Source organism: Aethalodelphis obliquidens, unplaced genomic scaffold (assembly GCF_003676395.1).
Source record: "Aethalodelphis obliquidens isolate GAN/ISIS:26980383/991018 unplaced genomic scaffold, ASM367639v1 scaffold79, whole genome shotgun sequence".
In the NCBI taxonomy this organism is placed as follows: domain Eukaryota; kingdom Metazoa; phylum Chordata; class Mammalia; order Artiodactyla; family Delphinidae; genus Aethalodelphis; species Aethalodelphis obliquidens.
The window spans coordinates 7,492,400-7,510,876 of record NW_020838023.1 but is presented as its reverse complement, the minus strand read 5'-3'; the positions used below and the strand labels follow the sequence as shown (position 1 = coordinate 7,510,876).

At 35.9% G+C, this 18,477-nt stretch overlaps 1 protein-coding gene across 4 annotated transcripts in view; it reads right to left on the bottom strand.

Moving 5' to 3' along the window:
• Positions 1-18,477, bottom strand: part of COL14A1 (collagen type XIV alpha 1 chain) — a 257,518-nt gene that overhangs the window by 205,981 nt on the left and 33,060 nt on the right. For all 4 annotated transcript variants that reach the window (XM_027092565.1, XM_027092562.1, XM_027092564.1 and 1 more), the window contains exons 3-5: positions 18,290-18,406; positions 11,343-11,486; positions 6,991-7,080 (exon numbers count right to left, since the gene is read on the bottom strand). In XM_027092565.1, the coding sequence (XP_026948366.1) occupies positions 6,991-7,080; positions 11,343-11,486; positions 18,290-18,406 (351 nt within the window). The remainder of the gene's footprint in view (positions 1-6,990; positions 7,081-11,342; positions 11,487-18,289; positions 18,407-18,477) is intronic.

Below are 18,477 nucleotides of genomic sequence, written 5' to 3'. Positions count from 1 at the left end.
TGGGTAAACACGTTGAGTCCCTGCTAGACTATGTAAGTTTCATGAGGGTAGAATCCTGCCTACCATGATCACCAATTAATTCTCAGTGCCTAACTCAGTGTTCAGCACTGGAGGGTAATCACCAAATCTCTTCTATGCACTTATTGTTAAATCACTAACACAAAAGTTTGGTCTTTGATGATAGTAATTCATGCAAACTATACATTCTAATATTAATAGAAAATAACTATGTAGCACTGACTATGTTCTAGACACTATATGTATTAACTCATTTAATGTTAATTGGGAGAATTCGTGTTTCAAGTAGGGAAAAAAAAACAAATGTGAGAGTATGAGAAGTAGGATCCTTTGAAGGCATATATATGAGAGTACATCCTATTGGAAATACCAAAATGGACAGCTGGCCTTAGAAGAGCAGTGCATTACTCAGTTCAGTGAGTAATTCTGTTCCAACATATTCAAAAGTTTTAAACATTCTAAAGCAAGGATTGGCAAACTTCTTCTGAAAAGGGCAAAACAGAAAATGTTTCAGTCTTTGTAGGCCATCTGATCTCTGTTGTATCTGCTCAACTCTGATATTGTGGGAAAGCAGCTATAAATGGTATATAAAGGAATAAGCATAGCTGTGTTCCAATAAAACCCATTTACCCACTGAAGAAAACAGAGGACTGGATTGGCCCATGGGCCAGTTTGCCAACCCTTGGAAAGAATAACTTAAGCTCATCTTATTTTTTCCTCCTAAAAATCAGAGCATTGGGACGCTCCCCTTACCTTCTCCCTGCAGAGAAAAATAATTCATTTAAAAAAACGCAAAGAGGGTCAGAGATCTTAATTTAAAAATCATTAAGAGGAAAAAACAAGGAAACCCTATGCTACTTTTTCTTTCTATCTCATCATCTTTTTCAATCAAGTCCTGTATTCTTGTGCAAAACACCAAAAATAACTGGAGAAAGCTGTTTGGACAACACAGAAGAAATAGCATTTGCTGCAGATGTGCCAGTATTATGCTCCAAGGCCAATACCACTTTTGTTTGGGAGTTGGATTTGGATTATTGAAGAAATACGTACAGTAGATGGCAAACCAGGAACCAACTGCACAGCAACTTCTGTTAACGATCTTAGCTCTTTACATCTAAACTAAAATTCTAAAATATGTGAACTATGTCCAACTGTATCTGAGCCACTATCAATGTAGACTCTTATACCAAAAGGCTGTGGATTGCAGGGAAAACAAAGATCAGAGTTCAGTGTGAATCATGGAAGTATCACATCTTGAAAGAAGGGCTATGGAAAGAAGTACATCAAGTGAATCGGTTTGCAGGGCAGAAATAGAGACACAGATGTAGAGAACAAACGTATGGACACCAAGCAGGGAAAGTAGCGGGGTGGTGGTGGTGGTGGTGGTGGTGGTGGTGGTGGTGGGATGAACTGGGAGATTGGGATTGACATATATACACCAATATGTATAAAATGGATAACTAATAAGAACCTGCTGTATAAAAAATAAATAAAATAAAATTTAAAAATTAAAAAAAAAAAAAAGGAGTACATCAAGGCTTGGGTGGGGAAGACCTTTTTAAAATCTCCAGTGGGCCCCATTAACCCTCCCCTTCACTCTCCTGGAGCCCTAATTCTGGCCTGAATTCTCACCATTGTTTACAACTTACTTCTTAAGACTATTCGCTCATATCACCAGCGCCCTCAGAATCCTCTCTGACCCTTCATATACCTCATGGGAACCCTCACCTAAAAGAGGAAGCCACCTTTTATCTACAAAATTCCTGAAAGTTTTTGCCCTAACCCAGGTCTTCATCCCTGCAATAAATATGTTGAAACAGCCCCTAGTGAAAGTGGCTCAGAAAAGGCCTCTCCAGAAACATGTGTTCAGTGTGTAAAGCAAATGAACTGCTGAACGAAAGGTCCTTCTGCAGATGTCTGTGAGGATTTACCAGAACACATATTAACGTGACTCTCACGTTTCACTGTTCTTTTCCCTGTGTTCAATTCACTTCACTCAAACCTATGTTTCAGAAGAGCAAGAGGAAGGTGCATCAGGGAAAAGGAGAACTGAGGACATTTTAGGAATATCTAGTTATAGCTAAATTCTGGGATCAAACTCTAATCCGTGGATGGAAGATAGGTTTCACCTTGAGTGCCGTTCTTCAAGCACTGCCTGGAAGAACAATAAGCCAAAACTCAGCCGAGAACTCGCACGTAAAATCCTCCATAAAAGTATTTAGAAATTAAAAAAAAAAGCACACAGGGAAAGTAAATCAGAACTAATGAGTTTGGTTATTTAAAGGTGGTGAGGAAAGCTGGGTGGAAGAAATAGGAGAAGCCATACTTCTTTTGAGTATTACCCTTTTGTATACTTTTTTACTTTTGGAACCACATTCATGTTTTATGTACTCCCAAATTAACCTGACTGTATTAAAAATGAATAACAAAACCACAGGGAAGAGGGAAGAAAAGAACTAACCCAAGATCCTTTGGAACACAGATATTTTACTATATACCCCACACTAAAGGCAAATATCGAATTCTAATCAACAGACTTTTTGCTAAGTGTTTAATTAGCAAGTTTGAAACTATTTCTATGATTGAGCATATAAGTAGGTGCATTTAAGATATCGGGAGCCATGTTACCCAACTCTTTTGAAGAGAGAGTTGTAAATATGGAAAATGAAATGCTAGAATAAACCCTGTGGTATGGATAGATGATAGATACAAGGCACAATAAGATAGAGGATAGAAAGATAGATAAATAGATAATAGACTCTGTGTGTGTGTGTGTGTGTGTGTGTGTGTGTGTGTGTGTGTGTGTGTATTCTCAGATAAATGGGCCTAGAAACAATGACAACCCAGAAGCATAAACACATCTAGTAACCACATTTTGGTATCTAAATACCATTCTCCATGAAAAAAACCCAACTCCTTGAAGAAGTGGTTGATTTCAGGACAGGGCACAAAAACTACAAGAGGAGCCTGGAATGCAAGGTTTGTGCCAGAAAGTAAGGAAGAGCTTCAAGAATGATGGGGATATATTAAAAGGGCATAGGAGACACCTTGAAATAGCTCCCACTGAGCAGTTCTGGAAGAATCTGAGCATCAAAATACATGATAGTAATGGATTATAATCCATCACATGAAATAAAAATTCATAATAAATAAATAAATAAATAAATAAATAAATACAGGAGAAGGGAAAGATCTCCCTTACAGTAGAACACCACCTAATAAATGTAGAATGAACAATGAAGTTAGGAAAATTATCATTTCAGAAACATTATAGTAGTAGCTGACTCAGGCAAGAATCATCAATGGATGTTAAAATAAGTGGGTAAAATGAAACAATATTTACATAGTGTCATATGAATTTGTAACATTGACAAGCTTGAGCATCCCCAAACAAGAAATTAACATAAAATGGTTCCAATTTGGTAGCAACCAAGGGGCACCTCTATGGAAGTGCTCACTCCTAAACTATGCTGTGAAGAATTCCCACAAAAGAGCTCACAAATCAAAGTGACATGTCAAACAAGAAAACAAGCACCATGAATGAAAACCAGTAAAGAAAAGAAAAGAAAAATTTACCCCTAAAATACTTTAGATAATATAATTATTGGGTTCAGGATATAAAATAAACATGATTAAGACAGCAGAATAATTTTTTAAAAAACACTAAAATGGAACAATGTACCAGATAAATTTCTAGCAAAATTTTCAAAAAATCAAATATAATTTCTAGAAATAAAAGATTTACTCATTAAAAAGGACAGGCTAAAAAGCAGATTAGAAAGAGATAAAAAGGTAATTAGTATACTAATAGAAAAATAAAGGAAATTACCCAAAATGTCATTGATAATATCAAAGAGGTAGAAAATGCGAAAGTTAAGAGACATAGATCATCAAAAAAGACTATCTATGATAAATATAATTTGAATACAGAGAGAGAAAGAGAGAAGAGAGAAAGAAATAGGTAACTGAGAAAAGGAATATTTGAAGAGCTAAAGGTTGAGAATCAGTGAAAGTTATAAATCCTGATTCTGGGAGCACAAAGAGATCTATAACAAGACTTATTGTAGTGAAACAACAGAACACCAAAGAAAAAGAACAGAAAACCTGAAAAACATCTGGAGAGAAAAGAGAGACTGCCTGAAAAGGAGTAACATTTAGACTGTCAACAGACTTGTCTTAAACAAGAGCCAAAAGAGAGTGAAATATCTTCTAAATGATTAGAGACAACAACTTTCAATCTGGTACCCAGCTAGTCTTTCAAAACTGAGAGTGGGCTGCAGATATTTTTGTGTGAATAAAGTTAAGTTTACCACCACAGATCTTCTCTAAAGGAAACTGAACACATGCAGAAAATCTGAGATGCAAGATGGAATAATGAGCAAAGAAATTTATAAACATGGGAAGTTCTGGACAAACAATGACTGTTAAAATTATAATTATTATAAATATTACACCTTCATGAGGCAAAAACGTTAAAATTAATGTATTTGTTATGAATTAAGTAAAATATAGAAGGTAGATAATTGAAGTTAAAGTACTATAAAATTTTGTATTGGTTGGGAAATGGTAAATATACTGATTAGTTTTAGAGTTTGGTTTTGTAAGCACACTAAAAATTTAATTATAATCATACAAAAAACACAAAAGAATTAAATACCTGCTAGTTCAGTAGAGGGGAAAATGTATTTAAAAAAAAGAAAAGTGATCCATTTTAAGTAAATAAGGCATACAAGGGGAAAATGTAGCATAATAGGAAGCATAAAATTAATGGCAAATCCAAAATGTAAGTGGACTACAGACACCAATTAAAATACAGAGATTGTAAGAGATGATTTTTTAAAATCCAACTAAATGCTCTTTAAAGATTTACTCACCTTGAACCTGAGAACACAAATAGGGTGAAACTTAAAGGACAGAGAATCAATATGTTATGTGACTATTAAACAAAATAGTGTCTAAGTCAAATATTGAATTACTAAGAATAAAGAAAATTTTTACAAAATAAAAAGAATTATTCACTAGGACAATATAACAACTCTTATTTTACATGAACTTAGCCTCTAATTAAAGCAAAACTACCAGAGTTACAAAGAGAAATGGACAAATCTCCCAGACACAGAGATTAAAATTTTTCTCAAGAACACATGCGATGGTTAAAAAAAAATTGACCACATTTAAACAATAAGTCTGAACAAATTTTTTTAAAAATTGGTACCACAATGCAATTGTTAGACACCAACAACAAATACATATCTTTTAAAAAATCTCTGTATGTTTAGAAATTAAATAATATATTTCTAAATAACTTGTGGATCAAAATAGAAAGCCTAGTAGAAATTAGAAATTATATAGCATGAACTACATAAAAATAAAACTACATATCAAAATCTATGTGATACAGCTAAACCAGTACTTGGATATTTGTAGCCTTAAAAAATGCATATAATAGAAAAGGAGAAATACTGAAAATTAATGAGATAAGCATTCAATTCAGGAAGTTAGAAAAAGAAATCATAATAAGGAAAGAATATTATATATAAAAACATATAAAATAATAAGATACCATAGACAAGATGAACAAGGTTGAAGATACGCACACATTATAATTGAATAATTCAATATCTAGGTGTATATGCTAGAGAAATTCTACCACATGTACAGAAGGCAACATAAATAAGAATAGTTAGAGCAATTTTTTTTTTTATAGCAATTTTATAATAGCAAAATACTGGGAACATCAGAGTAGAAGAGTTAAATATATTGGGTTATATTTATCCAATGGAATTCTACACAACAAAGATGAATAAATTGCCTCACATAAGTCAACATGGATAATTCAAAAAATCTAATATTTTGTGGAAAAAAGCAAGTTGCAAAGTATACATAGATTTTGATTAAATGTATACAAAATTTAAGATATTAATTCATAATTAAAATATGGTTTCAGGATTCATATATTTATGTAGTTAAATGATAAAGACACATATTGGAATGATAAACACTGAATTCAAATACTGGCAGCCTCTTAGAAGGGGAGGAAAAGGAATATTCGGGGATATATAGGGAGTTCCTACTGTGCTGTTTATATTTATCTTCTTAACTGGATAAAGTTGCTTATTACTTATTTTTATACTTTTTATATACCTGATATATTTAACAATAAATCATAATAATATAGTTAATATAAATATAAAATTATAAATTATTAGAAGAAATAGGAAAACTTTGAAACTGAGAATTTCAAATATTGGAAAGAGTGCACGTTTTAAGAATAAATTATTGAAAAAATTGTCAGTTTGGTAGACTAACAAAATTGTAAAATTTGCATATCCTTTAACCCTGCAATTTCATTTTTAGAAGTATGTAGTTTTTACAATGTGTTCGTAAAGTTTTAAAATTAAACAGCGAGATGAAGAAGGAAGGAGATGAAGAAGGAAGAAAGGTTGGTAGGTCACAAGACTATGGGGGGCCTTGAAAGTCTTGATAAGGATCTGGCCTCCATCCTAAGAGCAGTGGAAAGCCATTGAAGGGGTTTTAAGATGTGAGGGGGTCGGAGGGGTGGTACGTGGAGCGTAGAGTCAGATTTGTTTTGCAAAGATCACTCTAACTTCTGGGCAGAGAACAAATTGAGATCTTGCTAAATAATACTGCACACCAGGAAAGAAACGGGAGCTTAGCGGAGTACTGGCAATAGACATGGAAAGAAATGAACAGATTCTGTCAGTATTTCAACAGAAAATAAACTGACTAGAACTTAGTGATGTATTAAATATGGAAAAGTAAGGGAGAGGGAAGTGTTGACAGTTACTATGTGTGAGGATGGAAGGAGGGAATGAGGTGGGGCTGAGGGAGATTTTCATATTAGATCTGTACTCCTCTGATGGGACCAAAGGCCAAGGATGTATGTATTGCCTGTGTTCTTAAGACAACTCAATCCCCCAAATAAGCAAATAATAAAAAAAAAAATCTGACCTTCTTCTGGTACAGATGGTTTATTCTCATTTCCTTTGTCCAAAACCTTGACTCTGGGTTTTGGTTCCTTTCTTTTTTCTAAATCTTTAACTGGAAAAAAAGTAAAAATACAGCAACATGTTAGGTTAAAGTCTAAAAGAAAATATTCAATGAATTTTTACTAAAACCCTTGCAAGTATTGAAAGTTTTAAGTAGAAATTAGCTCCATGATAGAATCTCATTTCAGAAGATTAGAGCTGCTATTTTTTTCAATGTTGTCATGGGAATGTGTGGAAATCACAGAATTACTTTGGTAGAGTATTCACTATGGGCAGATGTATCAAATAAATTTAATCCTTCATAATTGTTATAAAATCAAAAGATTAGCCCCATTTCAGACATGAGGGAACGAAGGACCAACAGGCTAAGGAGCTAAGACTTATCTCATAAAACCAGAAAGTGTTGGCACAGGATTCAAGCCACGTCTTCAGATTTCTGGAAGGCCTGTGAGCTGGCCCCTGTTCTAGAAAGATCTTAGCCATGAATATACTCATTTGGAGTTGGTCTATCTGCAATAGAAGATAGGGAACTCCATAATAATTTCCTTTCAAACTTAAAAAAAATGTTTCCCTACTAATAAATAGTAGTATTTCTTTGTTACTTTCCTTATGAAATATTCAGGGACCCAGAATGACCCTCAGACCTTTAATACATTCATTCCTATGTACTCCAATAGCTTTACTTTTCACTCCACAGCAGCTTCCCTGCTATTGCTTGGCACCTGAAGTTGTCCTGAGTCATCGCTAAATGGCAGTGGTATCTGCACAAATAAAATACCCTGTGAAAAGGAGGAAGTGATCCCATGGCAAAATATTTCATTTAATTATTGCATTCACTTCATGGAAATCTGCAAATTTATTGGAGGGTTGGCTCTGTAGGGTAAGCAATGATTTCCTTTGAACCATCCTTCTTGCCTTCTTAGGGTATTATTCCATGAATCCTGTCTTTATCATCTCTTCCTCCTCTTCCTCTTCTTTTTACTGGCTTCCACCCCTTTGCTAAAAGGGTTTCAGACTTGCCATCTGCCAAGGCCGGGTTGCTCTAGTTCTATGATTCCTTTATAGAAACCTTCCTTGGCTTTCTGGTGCTTAGAGATTAAATTCCATGATTAAAAATAATAATAAATACAAGACGCCTTAATCCTGCTATTTCCACTGATCTTCTTATTTTCTAAATCCATTTTTTAGACGACATCTTCTGACTTCTTTATAAGGCGTGGACACTTTGGAACACCTCTTCCTTTAAATTCTTTTCTTTCTTAGTTTTTAAAAATGCATTATCCTGGGTGTTCTCATATTCCTCTGACCCCTCCTTTACATTCTCATTCTTTGGATCATTTTTCTGCTTCCATTCCTGAAACACAGTCATAAACTACATTTCCCTTGCATCCCTGTACACCCCACCTACAATTTTATCATCCCACAGTTTTAATTCTCACCCTTCCGTGGATAATTTCCAAATCTATATGTTCAACCCCACCCACACATAGACCATGGCCTCAAATTGCTTTCATTCTGTAAAAGAAAATAAGTCTGCAACTTTAGTGTGAGGAAAGTTGTACTAAAAGTAGAAATAGATCTGGGAAAGAATAATTGCAGAGGTGGAGACTCTGAGAAACTTCACCAGGAAGGTGCCATTTGGGCCAAACTTTAAAAAATGAGCAAGGTTTTGCAGGCAGAATTAGCAAAATATATTTCCAAAGGGAAAAAGTGGCCAAAAATAAAGTTTGCCAAAATACGGCCAAAATCCATTCTACAGATGAACAAGAAAAAAAAAAAAAAACAGTCACTTTGAATTGGGCCACTAGGTCACATACAAGATGTAACACGTGTCACGCCAAGCTTCTGTCCTCCTCACGCAGGAGGCAAAATCAATTAGAAAACAGACTGTCAAGAGTAAAGTGGTATTAATCATAACAACAAAAGCAACCATGCCCCTACTGTGTGCTGACGTGAGTTAATCCACACAATAATAGGCACAAACCATCACCCCATTTGCCCATGAAGGAACTGAGGCTAGAAGTTAAGTTGCTTGGCCAAATACACACACCAGATTTGGAATCGTAACAGTTCAGACATGCCTTTCTGTCTTCAAAATCCAAAGACTGTTCCTTATGTTTCCCTGTGTAGAAGACGGACTTATGAAAAATTCAAATCCCTACACTAACTGCAAACCTATATCCACAGGATTTGTCTAGATCATTATTTTCCTGGATCCAAGAATGAAAGGTTTCCAGGGAGGGGAGAACAGGGTTTAGTTCCATCTCACGGGGAGCAAAAACATAACTGAAATGCAAAATGGAAAAGGAAACCATCCAAACAAAGTTATTTTAATTTCATTCTTATAAATTGTTATTTGGGAAGAACTAAGACCTCTAACCTGCCAATAAAAATAACATAGCTAAAAAATATATATGCGTCCATATAATTTATCTAACAAGTTGGACTGTTTCACTAAGATTATGTCAGCAGAGCTAAGCAAACTGAAAACAAATGCATTTCCTTTTAAATGTTTTGAGTAAATAGCTGTTGGCAAAGTTTTAAGGCTACCTGTGATTCTTATGTTGCTAGTCAGTGGAATATTTGCAATAATCAATCGCACAAAAGCTTAAGACTAAAGTGAAATGAATTGTTTCTCCTTGTCCTTTTTACTGCTTCTCACAAACTTTAAGGAAAGTTATTTCCCTTACTCATGTAGGAATGTCAGAGGCCAGAAACTGAAGCACAGTGCCAATAAAATGAGACAGAAGGCTGATTTATATTGAAAATAACATAAAACCCTTTCCCAGAGCTTCCAGACACTGTGAATCTCAAAAGAATGTAACATTTAAAACATCTGTATGTCCTGCTGACAGGTGGATTCACCAAATGTTTTTTTTTTGAGAAGTTTCAAGAGGTAGCGGGTTAACAAAGTTTTTCTTTTTAATTTAAGAAAAATCACAAAATGTGTCTCATAAAACATAACCTAGAAGAGAAAGATAAAAAGGAAGGGAGGGGACACGGGTTCGTGCCCTGGTCCGGGAAAATCCCACATGCCACGGAGCGGCTGGGCCCGTGAGCTGTGGCCCCTGAGCCTGCACGTACGGAGCCTGTGCTCGGCAACGGGAGAGGCCACAGCAGTGAGAGGCCCGTGTACCGCAAAAAAAAAAAAAAAAAAAAAGGAAGGGAGGGATAGAAAAATCCAGATAGAACATTGCTGTATATAGAGTTCTAGAACCCACAGCCTCCCCGATTTGTGGATTAACCCTTTAAAAAGCTATTGTTATTTGAAATGATGTGTAGGATTTACTTCAAAATAATATGAGAGAGGGGAGTATGGGGGTATAAATGAAACAAGAGTGACCATGAATGGTTAATTGTTGAAGCAACTGATGAATATTTAGGGGTTTATTTTATGAATCTGCTGATTTTTTAAGTTATGTTTAAAATTGTCCGTAATAATGAGTTGGGTTTTTTAAAGAGTCTACCTTAACAATGAAGTAACATAGAAAGTTAACCAGGACAGACCTCTTCTGTTTGTATTCCTGATAACACAAAACTCTGCCCTCCAATTAGATAAGTCATCTCCAGGAAGAGGGAGTTGCTGTAGTCTCTGGTCACTAGAATATAAGGTCCATGGGGGCAGGGATTTGTCATGTTCCCAGGGCTTAGAACAGGGCCTCACACTTAGTAGCCATGCAATATACACTTGTTAAGTGGAAAAAAAAAAAAAAAGAATGAGTGAATGAATGAATATTTCCTGAAAGCCAAAAGAATCAGGGTCTTTGTGGACAACTTTTAAATTCAACATAAGGAAAAGCTTTCTAATGGAACAGCACAGACATGGATAGGGCTGCCTCAGAGCTTTCTCTCCTGCTTAGAATGACTCTGTATGTCAAGTATTTTCCCAACTTACTATTTGAGAACTGGCTCAAATATGAAGACACTCCCATCCATTCTCTTGCTAGACCATTATGGGGGCAGAGAGAGTATCTCCCTTCACAGAATCCTGAAAGTATTTATTGAGCAGCTATTATGTGCTGGGTAGATGAGATGTCTGCATAAGGCTCAGTGGACAGTGTCAGGGAGAGCATTTAAGAACTAAAACATTTTTAAAGGATAAGTAGGAGCACCATGAAATGGGTAAAGGAAGGGACAGAGAATATTAGAGATAAAAGGAACTCACAGAAGATTATACTAAATGTCTTTGAAGATCTTTTCAAATCTAAACAATCTAGGATTTTAACCTGTCATCGATACAATATTTACCACAGACTCAAACTCAGAGCTGAGATAGAGTCCCAGGGCAGCCCTTGATGGTCTGTAAATACATACTTCTGAATTGGCCTTGGGCCGGCTTGCTTTCTCTGTCTTTATTGTATGCAATAATTTGCACTGTGTAATTCTGGTCTGGCATCAGACCTTGAATAATAGCTTTAGTTGCAGTGTTCTGGAGATTCAATTGATTGGTTTTTCCACCTATAATAAAACAAAGATAAATCAGTTCTAAGAAGTGGGTTAACTGTGTACATTAAGAAATTTTATTAACCAGAAATCAAGATTTTAAAGGTGAAGACATTCAAAAATATGTATAATGCTATTACATAATACTAATTTTAGTACACTTTTCATTCTCACTTTCAGTTATAGTCTTTGCATTAGACAAACAGTTGTCTAAACTAGATAAAAACACATTTGCAAATATCTTTCATCATAACACTGTTGCTTTTTTTTTTTAACATCTTTATTGGAGTATAATTGCTTTATAATGGTGTGTCAGTTTCTGCTTTAAATGAAGGGAAACAGCTATACATATACATATATCCCCACATCTCTTCCCTCTTGGGTCTCCCTCCCTTCCACCACCCCATCCCACCCCTCTAGGTGGTCACAAAGCACCAAGTTGATCTCCCTGTGCTATGCGACTGCTTCCCACTAGCTATAGGTTTTACATTTGGCAGTGTATATATGTCCATGCCACTCTCTCACTTCGCCCCAGCTTACCGTTCCCCCTCCCTGTGTCCTCAAGTCCATTCTCTAGTAGGTCTGCGTCTTTATTCCCATCCTGCCCCTAGGTTCTTCATGGCCATTTTTTTTTTCTTTTTAGATTCCATATATACGTGTTAGCATATGGTATTTGTTTTTCTCTTTCTGACGTACTTCACTGTGTATGACAGACTCTAGGTCCATCCACCTCACTAAAAATAACTCAATTTCGTTTCTTTTTATGGCTGAGCAATATTCCATTGTATATATGTGCCACATCTTCTTTATCCATTCATCTGTGGATGGACACGTAGGCTGCTTCCATGACCTGGTTATTGTAAACAGAGCTGCAAAGAACATTGGGGTACATGACTCATTTTGAATTATGGTTTTCTCCAGGTATATGCCCAGTGGTGGGGTTGCTGGGTCATATGGTAGTTCTATTTTTAGTTTTTTAAGGAACCTCCATACTGTTCTCCATAGTGGCTGTATCAATTTACTTTCCCACCAACAGTGCAAGAGGGTTCCCTTTTCTCCACACCCTCTCCAGCATTTATTTTTTGTAGATTTTTTTGATGATGGCCATTCTGACTGGTGTGAGGGCTTCCCTGGTGGCGCAGTGGTTGAGAGTCCGCCTGCTGATGCAGGGGACACGGGTTCATGCCTTGGTCCAGGAAGATCCCACATGCCATGGAGCGGCTGGGCCCGTAAGCCATGGCCGCTGAGCCTGCGCGTCTGGAGCCTGTGCTCCGCAACGGGAGAGGCCACAACAGTGAGAGGCCCGCGTACCGCAAAAAAAAAAAAAAAAAAAAGAAATATTTAAAGTGATGAAGGAGAAAATCCTACACCCAAGATTACTCTATCCAGCAAGGATCTCACTCAGATTCGATGGAGAAATTAAAACCTTTACACACAAGCAAAAGCTAAGAGAATTCAGCACCACCAAACCAGCTTTACAACAAATACTAAAGAAACTTCTCTAGGCAGGAAACACAAGAGAAGAAAAAGACTTACAATAAAAAACCCAAAACAATTAAGAAAATGGGAATAGGAACATGCATATCGATAATTACCTTAAATGTAAATGGATTAAATGTTCCAACCAAAAGACACAGACTGGCTGAATGGATACAAAAACAAGACCCATATATATATGGGTCTACAAGAGACCCACTTCAGACCTGGGGCCACATACAGACTGAAAGTGAGGGGATGGAAAAAGATATTCCATGCAAATGGAAATCAAAAGAAACCTGGAGTAGCAATTCTCATATCAGACAAAATAGAGTTTAAAATAAGACTATTACAAGAGACAAAGAAGGACACTACATAGTGATCAAGGGATCGATCCAAGAAGATATAACAATTATAAATATTTACGCACCCAACATAGGAGCACCTCAATACATAAGGCAAATACTAACATCCATAAAAGGGGAAATCAACAATAACACAATCATAGTAGGGGACTTTAACACCCCACTTTCACCAATGGACAGTTCATCCAAAATGAAAATAAATAAGGAAACACAGCTTTAAATGATACATTAAATAAGATGGACTTAATTGATATTTATAGGACATTCCATCCAAAAACAACATAATACACATTCTTCTCAAGTGCTCATGGATCATTCTCCATGATAGATCATATCTTGGGTCATAAATCAAGCCTTGGTATATTTAAGAAAATTGAGATCGTATCAAGTATCTTTTCCGGCCACACTGCTATGAGACTAGATATCAGTTACAGGAAAAAATCAGTAAAAAATTAAAAGCACATGGAGGCTAAACAATACACTACTTAATAACCAAGAGATCACTGAAGTAATCAAAGAGGAAATCAAAAAATACCCGGAAACAAATGACAATGAAAACACGATGACCCAAGTTTGCAGCAATACAATCCTACCTCAAGAAACAAGAAACATCCCAAATAAACAACATAACCTTACACCTAAAGCAATCGGAGAAAGAAGAACAAAAAAAAAACCCAAAGTTAGCCAAAGCAAAGAACTCATAAAGATCAGATAAGAAATAAATGAAAGAGAAATGAAGGAAATGATAGTAAAGATCAATAAAACTAAAAGCTGGTTCTTTGAGAAGATAAACAAAACTGATAAACTATTAGCCAGAATCATCAAGAAAAAAAGGGAGAAGACTCAAATCAATAGAATTAGAAATGAAAAAGGAGAACAACTGACACTGCAGAAATACAAAGGATCATGAGAGATTACTACAAGCAACTATATGCCAATAATATGGACAACCTGGAAGAAATGGACAAATTCTTAGAAATGCACAACCTTCTAAGACTGAACCAGGAAGAAAGAGAAAATATGAAGACCAATCACAAGCACTGTAATTGAAACTGTGATTAAAAATAGCACAGGGAGATCAGCTCGGGGCTTTGTGACCACCTAGAGGGGTGGGATAGGGAGGGTGCGACGGAGACGCAAAAAGGAGGGGATATGGGGATATATATATACATATAGCTGATGCACTGTTATACAGCAGAAACTAACACAACACTGTAAAGCAATTATACTCCAATAAAGATGTTAACAATAACAAAAAAATCATCCAACAAACAAAAGCCCAGGACCAGATGACTTCACAGGCGAATTCTATCAAATATTTAGAGAAGAGCTAACATGCTTACTTCTCAAACTCTTCCAAAATATAGCAGAGGGAGGAACACTGTCAAAGTCTTTCTACGAGGCCACCCACCATCACCCTGATAACAAAACCAGACAAAGATATCACAAAGAAAGAAAACTACAGGCCAATATCACTGATGAACATGCAGAAATCCTCAACAAAATACTAGCAAACAGAATCCAACAGCACATACACCATGATCAAGTGGGGTTTATCCCAGGAATGCAGGAATTCTTCAATATAAGGAAAGCAATCAATGTGATAAACCATATTAACAAATGAAAGGAGAGAAACCATATGATCATCTCAGCAGATGCAGAAACAGCTTTCGACAAAACACCCATTTATGATAAAAACCCTGCAGAAAGTAGGCATATAAAGAACTTTCCTTCACATAATAAAGGCCATATATGACAAACCCACAGCAAAGTAGGCATATAAAGAACTTTCCTTCACATAATAAAGGCCATATATGACAAACCCACAGCAAACATCGTCCTCAATGGTGAAAACCTGAAACCATTTCCACTAAGATCAGGAATAAGACAAGGTTGCCCATTCTCACCACTATTATTCAACATAGTTTTGGAAGTTTTAGCCACAGCAATCAAAGAAGAAAAAGAAATAAAAGGAATCCAAATCGGAAAAGAAGAAATAAAGCTGTCACTGTTTGCAGATGACATGATACTATACATAGAGAATCCTAAAGAAGCTACCAGAAAACTACTAGAGCTAATCAATGAATATGGTAAAGTAGCAAGATACAAAATTAATGCACGGAAATCTCTAGCATTCCTATACACTAATGGTGAAAAATCTGAAAGTGAAATTTAGAAAACATTCCCATTTACCACTGCAACACAAAGAATGAAATATCTAGGAATAAACCTACCTAGGAGACAAAAGACGTGTATGCAGAAAATTATAATACACTGATGAAAGAAATTAAAGATTATACAAATAGATGGAGAGATATACCATGTTCTTGGATTGAAAGAATCAACATTGTAAAAATGACTCTACTACCCAAAGCAATCTACACATTCAATGCAATCCCTATCAAACTACCACTGGCATTTTTCACAGAACTAGAACAAAAAATTTCACAATTTGTATGGAAACACAAAAGAGCCTGAAAAGCCAAAGCAATCTTGAGAAAGAAAAACGGAGCTGGAGGAATCAGGCTCCCTGACTTCAGACTCTGCTACAAAGCTACAGTAATCAAGACAGTATGGTACTGGCACAAAAACAGAAATATAGATCAATGGAACAGGATAGAAAACACAGAGATAAACCCATGCACATATGATCACCTTATCTTTAATAAGGGAGGCAAGAATATACAGTGGAGAAAAGACAGCCTCTTCAATAAGTGGTGCTGGGAAAACTGGACAGGTTCATGTAAAACTATGAAATTAGAACACTCCCTGACACCATACACAAAAAATAAACTTAAAATGGATTAAAGACCTAAATGTAAGGCCAGACACTATCAAACTCTTAGAGGAAAACATAGGCAGAACACTCTATGACATAAATCATAGCAAGATCCTTTTTGACCCACCTCCTGGAGAAATGGAAATACAAACAAAAATAAACAAATGGGACCTAATGAAACTTAAAAGCTTTTGCACAGCAAAGGAAACCATAAACAAGACCAAAAGACAACCCTCAGAATGGGAGAAAATATTTGCAAATGAAGCAACTGACAAAGGATTAATCTCCAATATTTACAAGCAGCTCAATATCAAAACAACAAACAATCCAATCCAAAAATGGGCAGAAGACCTAAATAGACATTTCTCCAAAGAAGATATACAGATTGCCAACAAACACATGAAAGGATGCTCAACATCATTAATCATTAGAGAAATGCAAATCAAAACTACAATGAGATATCATCTCACACCGGTCAGAATGGCCATTATCAAAAAATCTATAAACAATAAATGCTGGAGAGGGTGTGGAGAAAAGGGAACACTCTTGCACTTTTGGTGGGAATGTAAATTGATACAGCCACTATGGAGAACAGTATGGAGGTTCCTTGAAAAACTAAAAATAGAACTACCATACGACCCAGCAATCCCACTACTGGGCATATACCCTGAGAAAACCATAGTTCAAAAAGAGTCATGTACCACAGTGTTCACTGCAGCTCTACTTACAATAGCCAGGATATGGGAGCAACCTAAGAGTCCATCAACAGATGAATGGATAAAGAAGCTGTGGCACATATATACAATGAAATATTACTCAGCCATAAAAAGAAACGAAATTGAGTTATTTGTAGTGAGGTGGATGGACCTAGAGTCTGTCATACACAGTGAAGTACGTCAGAAAGACAAAAACAAATACCGTATGCTAAAACATATATATGGAATCTAAGAAAAAATAAAAAAGGTCATGAAGAACCTAGGGGCAAGACGGGAATAAAGCACAGACCTACTGGAGAAGGGACTGGAGTATATGGGGAGGGTGAAGGGTAAGATGTGACAAAGTGAGAGAGTGGCATGGACATATATACACTACCAAATATAAAATAGATAGCTTGTGGGAAGCAGCCGCATAGCACAGGGAGATCAGCTCGGTGCTTTGTGACCACCTAGAGGGGTGGGACAGGGAGGGTGGCAGGGAGGCAGACACAAGAGGGAAGAGATATGGGAACATATGTATATGTATAACTGATTCACTTTGTTATAAAGCAGAAACTAACACACCATTGTAAAGCAATGATATTCCAATAAAGATGTTAAAAAAAAAAAAGACTGCTTTGGTTATTCAGGGTCTTTTGTATCTCCATACAAACTTTAAGATTTTTTGTTCTAGTTCTGTAAAACATGCCATTGGTAATTTGACAGCGATTGAATTGAATCTGTAGATTGCTTTGGGTAGTATAGTCATTTTCACAATGTTGATTCTTCCAATCCAGAAACATGGTATATCTGTCCATCTGTTTGTATCACATTTAGTTTCTTTCATCAGTGTCTTATAATTTTTGCATACAGGTCTTTTGTTTCCTTAGGTAGGTTTATTCCTAGGTATTTTACTCTTTTTGTTGCAGTGGTAAATGGGAGTGTTTCCTTAATTTCTCTTTCAGATATTTCATCATTAGTGAGTGTACAGGAATGCAAGAGATTTCTGTGCATTACTTTTGTATGCTGCTACTTCACCAAATTCATTGATTAGCTATAGTAGTTTTCTGGTAGCATCTTTACGATTCTCTATGTATAGTACCATGTCATCTGCAAACAGTGACAGCTTTGCTTCTTGTTTCCCAATTTGGATTACTTTTATTTCTTTTTCTTCTCTGATTGCTGTGGCTAGGCTAAAACTTTGGAGGTAATTTTTAATTGTCAATAGACCAAAAGAACTGATACATGTTGAAACAGAGGTAGTGAGGATTCTTGATAGTCTGAAAATTTTGCCTGAGGAAAATTATGGGGAGTCCAATAGTTATTCTTTAAATTTGGGGAACATTATTTTCTTGAGTAGAGGGTAAGATTTCAAGCTCCAAAGCTTAAATAAAACCAAAATCCTTCAAATGAGCTTAAAGCAGCACTTAGCACAATACATTTTTAGGTCCCTGTGTGCAAAAAATTTCTAATACTCTAAAAAATACAGTTGAGTGTTTTTACCTGAAGCTGGAGTCACAAGAAGTTTGTATCCACCAAATTTCCCTCTCGGAGCCTTCCATGAAATCTGGATACTATCATGAGATAATACATTATATCTTAACCTTGTGGGTGGAGCCACTGAAAAGGAAAAACAAAAATTTTTTAAATTTTGAAACTTTTAAACTTCCACTGTTAAGTTGAAAAGCCAA